Source organism: Abramis brama (assembly GCF_963993115.1).
Source record: "Abramis brama genome assembly, chromosome: 12".
NCBI lineage: Eukaryota > Metazoa > Chordata > Actinopteri > Cypriniformes > Leuciscidae > Abramis > Abramis brama.
In genome coordinates, this window is record NC_139974.1 from 23,947,749 (window position 1) to 23,960,343 (window position 12,595).

A 12,595-nucleotide genomic window follows, 5' to 3' on the forward strand; every position below is an offset into this window, starting at 1 on the left:
ACAATAACCAATAAATGTTAAATCCTGTGCTAAAAGTGCACGTATGATTATGTTAGCTACAATTTAACAGTAAATGCACTGTTTTAAGGGGGATATCTTCCACAATTTCCCCTATGCAAATTGGGAAGGTTTTTTAAGTTTCAAAATCACAAAACCTTTGCATCACAATCCATATTATGGGATTTTGCGCCATCTAGAGTGCATCGTAAGACAGAGACTTTTACCGATCTCATAGGTTGCTTTAATCAAAAACATAAATATGTAATGCAATTCTATAAATTGAGATGTGGATATCAGACGCATGCAAAGTTAAGGGTCTTTGCAAAATACAAACACAACCACCGTTACCACAAGTTACTACGCTTAGTTACATCTGATTGGTTTGTTACTTCAGCGATTTTTCTGTACCGTCGTCTGATTGGTCCAATAGTTTTGCGATGAGTCTCCCAGCCAATCATTGCTCACTTTTTGAGTTATTTATTAGTAACCTGAATGAGGAGGAAAGATTTGACTTCCGTGTTTTTGCTTTAGTCTTGGTGTTTTCTCCGTCATCATGGGTGCTTGTATGGCCTTGTGTTCGCTGGCGAGCTGCGTAAGTCCAAAATATTGTTTTAAAATGGCTTAGCCTACTTTTTCCCTCACTTTATGTTGTCAAACTTCAACGGGTAACGTAAAGACAGCAACGCATTTTTCCAAAAAAACATTTGTAACTGTCTTTTTCATATAGGAGGCTGTTTCCTTGTTTTGTTTACGTATAAACTATAAAGTGTTGAGAAAACATTAATAAATCACTGTATAGCCATTTCTTTATGTTATCTCAAAACTTTATAAACCATGTTTAACTTTTCCTCACGAGTTTTTCGCCCACATTTGATTTTACAGTTCCTTTTCAGACTTAACATTTCCATTTTATCAGTACAGTTTAATATAAATGTTTAACATACAGACCCAAGCTACTCATATAGTTGACATATAGTAGGTTGTTCCCCCTGTATGACAGGGAAATGAGTGTATTTTCTGTGTTGAACTTGAGTGAGTGTTCTTGTCCTGTAGGCGTCCTGTCTGTGCGGCTCTGCGCCATGTCTTTTATCAGGATGTTGCCCTTCTACATACAACTCCACTGTGACCCGCCTGGCCTTCTCCTTTTTTCTGCTGCTGGGCACTATAGTGTCCATCATCATGATCCTGCCAGGCATGGAGACACAGCTAAAGAAGGTACACAGAGTGATGGTGTAGTTCTACAGGTAGTGCATGGGCTCACAGCGTAGCTGGTGTGCTCATGAGGATCCAAGTTTGAATCTGTCCCGATGAACCCACTTACTCTCTCTGCATTCCAGTCCTAAAAAACAAAAACAATGAAAACATATAGACCAGTGTCAGAAATAGTTTTTAGTAAAGGGCAATATTTGAAGATTTCTTCATTTGAGCACAGGAATAAACACAAATCTGTATGTTTATATTTTCATGTTTATTAAAAGAAAGTTAATCATATTTTAAGATTTTTATATTTTTACATAAACAGTTCTTTGGCTGGTTTGTTTACCTTCTCTCATTTGTGATATGCTTTAGTAACTTTATGAAAACACAAGCAAGCTTACGAGAGGCAGCTGAGACATTCTGTTTGCAGTATTACTTTATACAATTTTGTGGGTTATACATAATCATTATCTTAAATGTAAAATGTTTTGTTCTGTTCACTAACTTTTGAATTTTTTTTTTTTTTTTTTTTTTTTTTTTGATGATGTATAAACACCCACATTATGTTTGTAAGATGTTAAAACACATTCTTGATGCGATTAAAATGCATTCTTTGATCACTGTGTAAAACTGCAGATGTTTTTCTTTTTTGGTGAATTTATCAACAGATTCCTGGTTTTTGTGAAGGAGGCTCTTCTATACCAGGGATTGAAGGGAAGGTGAACTGTGAGATCATTGTTGGCTATAAGTCGGTCTACAGGATGTGCTTTGCCATGGCCTGTTTCTTCTTCCTCTTCTCCATCATCATGATCCGTGTGAGAAGCAGCAAGGATCCACGAGCTTCAATTCAAAACGGGTATATTTTTACTGTTTGCTGTTCCAGCTGGCATTCTCATAAAATCTTTACTAACTCAAATATTTTCACTAACAAGTGTTGCCCTCTACTGTTGAAAGCTGGGTTATTTTTTTTTTATATATATATATGTGAAATTCCTTTTTGCACAATAGTTTCTGTCTAGGAAGCCTTACATAATGACTCATGTCAATGTGACTTTTTTTCTTTTTCAGTTTCTGGTTCTTCAAATTCTTGATTCTGGTCGCTCTTACTGTGGGAGCTTTCTTCATTCCAGATGGAGCATTCAACACGGGTAAGTAAGCTGATAAATAAGAAAATAAAGACTATAGTTCAGTAATTACATGAAAAAAAAAAAGATTGTTGCTGTTTTTAATATATTTTTTGTTATGGTAATTTTCACAAATATTTTTCCACTCATTACAAGTTATGGTAAATGGCCAGTGTGATCTTTGTGCAGCTATTCTATTAAAGATAAATCACTCTTTATTGTCATTCACAGCTACGTAGGTTTTCTTCAGTACTCATAGTTCCCATGCGCAATCGGTGGGCGGGGTTAAAGAGGCAATAATGTAGAAGGCGGCGTTGATCTTCTGCAGGGGCAGTCTGTCGTTGCACTTTTACGTTATAATGTGACAAAATCCAAAACAAGTAATTTTGGCTTGGTTTCAATAAAAGCTGTTTTTGGACTAACAAGGACGTTTTGATTTCTGAAACTTACAGCATATATTTTTAGTACAATGACCTCTTATAGGTCAAAAGACCAAGGAAAATTTGATTTCTCAATTCATGACCCCTTTAAAAAGTCTTCTAGTTATGCTTTGCTGTAAATCATTTATTTAAAAAAAGAATTGCTCTTTGTGAGTGCAGTCTCTATAAAATAAGTCACTTCAAGGTGGCATGGACAGCTGGTAAAGTCATGCCAGTTCATTGGGTCAAAAGGAATGGATGTAAAACCTAAATGTTGTCCATTGCAGTGTGGTACTACTTTGGTGTGGTTGGGTCCTTCATCTTCATTCTGATTCAGCTCATTCTGCTGGTGGATTTTGCTCACACCTGGAACCAAAAGTGGGTGGAGAACGCAGAGGACGGGAACCGTAAATGCTGGTATGCAGGTATGTTCAGCAACATTGTTTCCCCATGACTAAGCTTTAAAACTGATGATGGTAAAAGCTGAAAGCATGCATGTGAAACGATAGAGTCACAAGCATTAAAATCTGTTCTGTCCTAACCAGCTGCAGCATTGAGAAGCAATAGACTTTTTTTTAAAAAAACTTTTTTTTATGATGATGCAATTCCACAATTACTAAAATCGTAAATCTAGGAAGGTTTTTTTTTTTTTCATTTGATGTGTTTTATAGCACTATAGTTTGTTTTATATTACTTTGACATTAAATTGCAGAGAACTAGTTAACGCTGCAACATGAGTGTTTATAATACAACGGCTAAGGGAGTGACGGCTAATTTGGCATCTTTCTTTATTATAACAATGTAATAAGTCTTTTCTTGCTCTTTTGTAAAGTCATGGAAATGGCATCATAGTTTGCCTTTGGCTATTTGAGTAAATGAGAATGAAAAAATTAGATTTGTTGTAGTTTCCGTTCACCACTATTTAAGTTTAGCCAACTATGACGACTTCCGCTTCAGAGAACCCCGGAAATGTGAATATTGACAGATGTGTGTTTTCTCCACAGCCCTGCTCTCTTTCACATTGGTGCACTATATCTGTGCCTTCGCTGCTGTGGTTTTGTTCTATGTATTCTACACACAGCCAGATGACTGCACAGAGCACAAAGTCTTCATCAGCCTCAACCTCATCTTTTGTATCATTGTGTCTGTGGTGGCCATCCTTCCAAAAGTGCAGGTCATTCCCACACTCATTTGATCCATTAGTGCTCATTTGTTTTCTTGTTTTTCTCTCTATCTTTATCACTCTTATGCAGCGCCAAGACTACGCTCAAAAGGCTAAAGCTGTTCTGCTTTGGGGTGTTTTGGGTTTTGTGGGAGTGTGTAGAATCAAAATGTGAACATTTGCATTGTATATGTGTTACAGGAATCTCAGCCGAGTTCTGGTCTGCTCCAGCCGTCTGTCATCTCTCTCTACACCATGTATCTCACATGGTCTGCTATGAGCAACAACCCCAGTAAGTCTCACAACCAGATCACATGTCCATACCAACATTAACCTCTTTAATGCTGTATCACTTTTGTTGATTTTAATAGATATTTGGATTGAATTACTAATTTAGTTCCTACTGTATGTTGACCCTTTTCTTTAAAAGAAAGACAAACACTGAAAAACACTGTCTGGCGTTTACATGTACAATAAAAAAGTTGATAAATTAAGAATTTGACATTGAGGTGATTTACATTAAAAAAAGTGAAATCAGAGTAAATCATATCCAAAAAATTAGGTTTGATTTATCAGGTTTTGTTTAAACGTTCTAGAACAACGATCTATGGTGGTTACATGAGTTAAAAGTAAATTATGTGTAAATACAGTAGCTGTAATGTTCAGCAGCTATCCAAATTTTTTGTTTGTTTTTCACCTTTATTTGGATAGTGTCTGGACAATATATTTTGATAATGACAACATATTTAACTCTGACTCGGTCAGCACGTTACTCACAAAACACCCCGAGGGCTTTTTTATGATAGCAGGTGACTTTAACCAAACCAACCTCAAGAAAGTCCTACCTAAATGTTATCAGTATATACTGTTTATACTGTTCCCACGAGGGTAGACAACATTTTAGACCATGTGTACACAAATGCACAGGGTGCTTACAGAGCCTTCCCCCGCCCCCACCTGGGTAGTTCTGACCATTCTTCTGTTATGCTAGTGCCCTCTTATCAACCACTTCAGAAACAGGAGAAACCAAAGTCATCAGAAGATGGCCAGAGGGAGCCATATCAGCTCTAGAGCACTGTTTTGTTTTTTTGCACCAATTGGTATGTGTTTAAAGAGGTTGCCACATCTGATGGTGTGATAAGATATTGAAGAATATGCTTCATCTGTTACACGTTACATCAACAAATGTGTAGATGATGTTGCTCCCTCCAGGAAAATAACAGATCCCCCAAACCAGAAACCTTTATGCAGATGTCTGCTCGCTCCTCAAACTATGAGATTTCAGGGAAGGTGACAAAGCAGCATTGAAGGAAGCAAGGAAAAAACTCAGTGCTGGAATAAAAAGAGCCCAGGCCACATACTCCCACAGGATCCAGGAACACCTGGAGACTAATGACCCCCGGCGAATGTAGAAAGGGCTAAAGGACCTTACCGACTACAAGAGCAAAAACTACAACAATGCTTCTGTTAATGATCCTTTTTGCCTCATGCATTGAACAATTATTTTGCTCGTTATGAGGAATCCAAACGCAGGTGCTGTCCCTTACAACAACTGGGGTAAAAAGGACTCTACAGAGAGTGAACCAACGCAAGGCTACTGGCCCAGATGGGATTCCTGGACAGGTGCTGAAAGAACGCTCGCACCGGCTGACAGATGTCCTTACAGACATCTTTAACATCTCGCTAACACAGTCTGTGGTTCCAGCATGCCTCAAAACGTCCATCTTCATTCCTGTACCAAAAAAACACCACAGAAAAAACACAGACACTCATCAGTAAACTCTTCACACTGACTTAACGCCACACTCTGCAACTGGGTTCTGGACTTCCTTACTTTAACAGAACTCAGGTAGTAAGGATCCACGAGAATACATCACACTCTCTCACTCTGAACACCGGAGCCCTTCAGGACTGTGTTCCCAGCTAGAGTTCTGCACTCCCGCGGGAGTCCCGCGGGACCCGACGCAAAACAGAGCGGCGCGGGACAAATTTTGAAAGGTCATTGCGGGAGCGGGCGGGATGATGAAGGTGCACTTGCGGGTGCAGGCGGGGGGGGATGATACGCTGCACTCCCGCAAATTAAATATGAGTGTAAAGTAAAATATATAAATGATTAAAGTAGCGTACATAATTTGTAGTTGTGAGGGAGATTCTGTTTGGCAGCAATAAAAACGTTTTAAGCAGCCTAAACTTGGATGTTGTCGTTTGGGGTAGGGCGGGGCCTAATCTCACGCACACTTGTTTAGAGACAATTCCTTCCCGCTGCTCCGTGTTCGAATTCAAAAGCTTCAAGTTCAAAATAGACAGCATGGATGAGGAAAAGAGCACCTCTAGTGCTTCAGATATAGGCCTAAGCGCTTCAGATGTAAGCACTTCTCTAAAGAAAGGCACATTTACTACAAAAAAAAATCACGAAACGTCTTTTTCGGTTGTGCATGATGGAGAGGGGAATCAACTACCTTTTGCCTGCTGCGATAAATGCCAAAAGGTGTTAACATACAACGGACACAAATCGCATTTTTTTTCCAAGACCTTTCGTGAGACAGAAAGAACATACATCCTGCCTGCCGTCTTGCGGGCATTTGCGGGCGGGAGCGGGACATAATATCACAGATGCGGGCGGGAGCGGGACTAAAAATTACAAATCTTTGCGGGAGCGGGACTGAACACTGCGGGCGGGAGCGGGACTGAAAATTGTGTCCCGCGCAGGTCTCTATTCCCAGCCCATTACTGTTCACACTACTCACCCATGACTGTATTGCTCAGCATCAGAACAATCACATCAAGTTCGCTGACGATACAACAGTGGTGGGCCTAATCTCACATAACGAGACAGAGTACAGAGAAGAGGTAAGAGACCTTGAGCTGTGGTGCACAGAAAACAATATGTCCCTTAACTTCAACAAGATGAAAGAAGTGATTGTAGACTTTGTAGATTGTGATTGTAGAAAATCTGCTATTTACCCTCCACTGCACATTAATGGAGCGGCGTTGGAAAGTTCCTGGGGGTTCACATAACTAATGATTTCTCCTGAAACCAGAACACCACTTTCCTGGTAAAGAAGGCCCAATAACGTCTACACTTCCTGAGAAGGCTTAAAAAAAGCTGGCAGGAGTACAATTTTTTTTACAGACATAAACTTTTACAGCTGTGTAGTGGAGAGCATCTTGACCAATAACATCACATTCTGGTTTGGCAGCTGTTCTGCCACTGACAAGCGGGCCCTACAGAGGGTAGTAAAGTTTTCCTAGAACATCATTGTGTCCAGAGGACATATACAAAGTCCGGTGCATTAAGAGAGCAACCAGAATTGTAAAGGACAGTACCCATCCCTCTGCTGGATTGTTTTGCCCACTGCCATCTGGAAGAAGATTCAGAAGTGTCCGAGCACGGACCACGAGACTGAAGAACAGCTTTTCTCCCCAGGCGATCAGGTTACTTAACAGCGCTGGCCCTCCACCCTATAGGGAGAGAAATTACAATAAAAATACTTGAACTTAAGTCTGACCACCGTTTCCGGGTTCAAACGCTCTATCAGATGCCAAAACCAAACAACATATGGTACTAATAATCTCTCATGCTGTGCAGTAAACTACCGAAAAATCATGTTTCTAAACTTTATCTCCATTCCGAAATACCAGATGGCCAAGCAGTGATTCATTTTTTATGTATTGTTAAAATATTGGTGTCTGGGTTGCCATGAGTCCAGAGATTGTAATGTAGCCTACGCTGTGAGTTTATAAAAGCTTACCTTAAATGTGTAATATGAATAAATAATTCTAATAAACAGCTGAATCTCACTTGAAACGAGTGAAGGCTTGGCCCCGGAAATAGTAATCCGTCCATGACTTTTAAACAGATAGAGTGGACAGGAAGCAATGTGGGAGAGAAGCAGACAACTCACTTGTCTAATATATTTTGTATATATTTTCGTAATATATTTCTGCTGTTTTGCTAATTTATACCTCCTATTAATTTCAAGTCAAGTCAAGTCACCTTCATTTATATAGCGCTTTTAACAATATAGATTGTTTCAAAGCAGCTTTACAGTGATAATAGGAAATTAATTAAAGTTACAGAGATTGTTTTGGCTTTACAACAGCTCTAGGATAAAGTTATTGTCCAGCTAAAGTTAGTTTTGATTGATTTACTTCCGTCGCAATCTTTGACCAGTAGTTTATATCATTGTCTGATGGTCTCTTAATAATCGGTTTCTTACACTACATGATTCAATTACAAAAGATAGAAATCACATGCTTATAAAAGCTATACCAGAACAAAGGAATTCTTGGAAAGACATCGGAAAATTCCAGACGCCAGTTGTTTGTTTACATAAGTGAATGCTGGGAAATAAGACATGAAAACATGGAGCTGCTTGAATGGAAAAAATGACATACCTCAGCAACCTCCAGGCCAAATGTAATAGGATTTAATGCAATTAAACTTTAAAGGAGCATTTTTACTGTGGAGCACAGTATGAAAATTGTCCCAATTATTGGCCCTCAATCATTAACTCAGAATAATTGCATTATAGCCAGTTAGCATGTGTAAAATGAATAACAGGATCAGTATCTATTTTAGAGTATTACTGTATGCTGTTGTTTCCTCATAAATTAACATGTATGACACATCTTTTTCTCTCTGTGCACAGATCGTAAGTGCAACCCCAGTCTGTTGAGTCTAGTCAATGGCGGGCCAACAGCACCCACTCCCACCAGTGCCCCCGGTATCCATACACAGTGGTGGGATGCTCAGAGCATTGTGGGTTTGGTCATCTTCCTCCTGTGCACACTGTATGCCAGGTGAGCTTATAACCATCATCCTTACCACTGCTAACAACAGACAAGGACTATTTAATATCATTAGTTAAATGAAAACCAGTGATGCTGAGCAGTATATCTAATATAAAATATTTCAATATTTTTTTAACCTTTTGATTGTATTCAAATAAATAAATGTATTGTAGAATTTGCTTCGAAATGGCTTACAAACAATTACAAATAAATTATTATCAAAGCATGTAAAACATTTGATCTTAATGCCCTCATGCTCATTGCTTGTCTACTGACAGGATTTGTAGGAAATACAATGTCCAAATGAAAAGCACATTGAAATAATTGCTATATTCATGATATTTGTTTATTTTACATTCCTGCGTAAAGTTTGGGGTCATAAAAGGATTAGTTCAATCCAGAATTAAAATGTCCTGATCATTTACTGACCCCCATGTCATCCAGGATGTTCATGTCTGTCTTTCTTCAGTCAAAAAGAAATTAAGGTTTTTGAGGAAAACATTTCATGATTTTTCTCCGTATAGTGGACTTCAATGGGGACCAATGGGTTGAAGGTCCAAATTGCAGTTTCAATGAAGCTTCAAAGGGCTCTACACGATCCCAGCCGAGGAATAAGGGTCTTATCTAGCGAAACGATTGGTCATCTTGCACTAGCTCTGCGATGCCCATCCAAAACTTCACGCATTATGTAATCACGTTGGAAAGGTCACGTGTGACATAGGCGAAAAGCTCCATTTAATTTTCTCCAAAATCATTTAACATCGTTGTTTTACCTTTTTTTGTAAAGGGCATTTGACCTAGTCTTTGCACGTTCGCTTTGTTAACACTGGGTCAGTACTTCTGCTACATGCGTGACCTTTCCAACATGATTATGTAATGCGTGAAGTCGTGGATGCTCACCGCAGAGCTAGTGCAAGACGAGCATTTGTGGTTAAAAAGTATGACTGTTCGAAGAAAATGACAGATTGTTTCGCTAGATAAAACCCTTATTCCTCAGCTGGGATCATGTAGAGCTCTTTGAAGCTGCATTGAAACTGCAGTTTGGACCTTTAACCCGTTGGTTCCCGTTGAAGTCCACTATATGGAGAAAAATCCTGGAATATTTTCCTCAAAAACCTTAGTTTCTTTTCGACTGAAGAAAGAAAGACATGAACATCTTGGAAGACGGGGGTGAGTAAATTATCAGGAAATTTTAATTCTGGAGTGAACTACTCCTTTAAGATTTTTATGTGTTTGAAAGAAGTCTTTTATGCTCAACAAGGCTGCATTTATTTGACCAACATTATTGTGAAATATTATTTAATTTAAAGTAAAAATTTTCTGTTTTAATTTAATTTAAAATGTAGTTTATGCCTGAATTTTCAGCAGCAATTCAGTCACATGATACTTCAGAAATCATTTAAATCTGTTTTAAAAATGAATAAAAAAATCATCATGAAATATATATCATCATCAAATCATATTCAGTATATCCTAAATGCTAATATCCTAAATCCTTTTATTTTTTGTAAAATGTCTAACTAATAACATTTTACATGTTTTCTTCTCTTTTTCTAGCATTCGTTCCTCAAACAACAGCCAGGTGAACAAGCTCATGCAGACAGAGGAAGTTCAGGGGCTGGCGAGCACTGATGAGCATGTCTCTGAGGATGGCGTGAGACGAGCTGTGGATAACGAAGAGGACAGCGTCACATACAGCTACTCGTTCTTCCATTTCTCCCTCTTCCTTGCCTCCCTCTACATCATGATGACCTTGACCAACTGGTATCAGTGAGTGTCTAGAGCAGGGGTATTCAGTTATATATATATATATATATATATAAAACTTTCATCAGTTGAGTCCAATTAGCTATGAAGATTAAAAGGTTAGATCAGGTGTTTTATCAAGCTATTATTATCTTTACATTTAGATGCTTATGAAAGGCAGAAGGTCATGTGACAGATCAAATGCCCTTATCATGAGCAGAGCAAAGTTGACTAGTACATTTCAAAGTTTAAGTTGTCTTTCCTTGCCATCTACTAATATTTTTCCCAATTATAACATTGTTTATTATGAAATGTTCTTAACATGCTGAATAATAATGCTAAATGTAGATGAAAAAAAGAAAATGTCACAATCCTGGTTTATCATAATATGTATGACAGATAAAAAATAACTATATTTGCAGCATTGTTTTCTGCAGTGTTTTAGCAAAAGTATCAATCTATTTTACTGATCACTGTGTTTCTGCTACAACAACACTGTGTTGTTAAAATAACCACGTCATCTGCAGCTCTTAATGTGTTGCTTCAGCGGGAGAGAGAAACAACGCGCATGGAATGGAAAGGGCTTGAATGAAGCGTGTTTGGCTCTAGACAAAAATATTAGAGGAAATAGTGCCGAAAGATCATTAACATAAACGACCCTGAGCACTTGTGCTGTGTACCCCTCCGTTGTTTTGATGAGCTGCTCACTTTAAACTGTAGAAACTGTAAAATGATGCTACAGGTGTCATTATGTCTCGCGGTCCGCCATTTGAATATGCCTGGTCTAGAATATCCTAAACAAGCACAACTGTGATCGCCCAGTATTTTCCCTTTCATTTTGTCCATAGGCATTTCAAAACAGGTCTTCAATCCTCAGTAATCAGTTTGTATGGAGAAAATAAATTGGGTTTTTTACTTTTGGAAACAAATTGTCCCACTTTACATTATGCCGTTTTTGAGTTGAGTTCTGTGTATATGTTAATGTGAAAAATTGGGGATTGAGCGATAATTATTCCTTAAACATTTTTTTCTTCTCTTTCCTTCTCAGGCCTGAAACCGACTATGCAGCCATGAAAACCACTATGCCATCTGTGTGGGTGAAGATCTGCTCGAGTTGGCTGGGACTGGCACTGTACCTCTGGACTCTTGTGGCTCCGGTAATCCTGGCCGACCGAGACTTCAGCTAAACGCCCATGCGATTCTACAAGTGGCCTTATACATATTACCTTATGCTGAGTTCATTTATGCTGAGTTCATTTAGTAAATTACAGAAGTTTTTGTTTCTTAAGATGTTTTGAGCCCTTGAATTATGCACACTTGTAAACCTTCATAGGACACTTTTCATTTACATTTTTGTTGTTACATAATCAAAAACATTTATCAAACCTCTTCAACTGTACCTACAATACACCTGTCATAAATTATGCTTCGATCTAGGTAAAGACTAAATAGGGCACTTTGATGTATAACTCTTTCTGTTTTAAAAATGGTTTAGAATTCTTTGTGAATTTATGTATACTTCAATTCACATATTCTGACATCTCATTATTATATACATCCATTTCTGGATATTTTATTGTTCTTTATATCTGTCTTGGGTCCAATTTTGTTACAAATTGCACTACGTTTGATCAAATCAAAGATGAATGTTCATTTGAAAATGAAGATCGCCTTCTACATGTCAAGATTTTGATGAAACATTTTTCTAAATAACTGTATCCATTTACACTTTCAAAGCTTTATGATGACATTCCTGACCAAAAAGATTCTAGTTCTGTTTTTGTACTTTATTCATTCTTATAAAACTATTAAAGAAAATGTACACAAGAAGTTATGGTTCATCAATCCATTTATTCAAAGTTATTCCCTCTAGATGGAAGTGGTGTTGTATATGGTTACTTGTGTTTTTATTATAATTCTAGAAATGTAAAAAAAAAAAAAAAGAAAAGTTGGATCAATGACAACCAAACAAATTTAATTTTTTAACTTGCATCTGTTCAAACCCTGCAATGTTGCGATATGTGTCGTTATCCTTGAAGAATGTAATTTGCTAGTGATGTAATAGTGAGATCCTAAAGTGTATCGCTTGGTTGTGTGACGTGGCTGATGGTGCTACACCATGGAATCCTTTTCCCTTTACGCATCACTTTGTG

At 37.9% G+C, this 12,595-nt stretch overlaps 1 protein-coding gene across 1 annotated transcript; it reads left to right on the plus strand.

The window, feature by feature from the left end:
• Window positions 1-475: 475 nt before the first annotated feature.
• Window positions 476-12,272, plus strand: serinc2 (serine incorporator 2). The gene is made up of 10 exons (XM_084130764.1): window positions 476-592; window positions 1,054-1,215; window positions 1,866-2,053; window positions 2,266-2,345; window positions 3,028-3,165; window positions 3,745-3,914; window positions 4,104-4,194; window positions 8,555-8,705; window positions 10,254-10,466; window positions 11,491-12,272. The coding sequence occupies exons 1-10, from the start codon at window positions 554-556 to the stop codon at window positions 11,627-11,629; spliced, it is 1,371 nt and encodes a 456-aa protein (XP_083986890.1). The 5' UTR covers window positions 476-553; the 3' UTR covers window positions 11,630-12,272.
• Window positions 12,273-12,595: the final 323 nt, after the last annotated feature.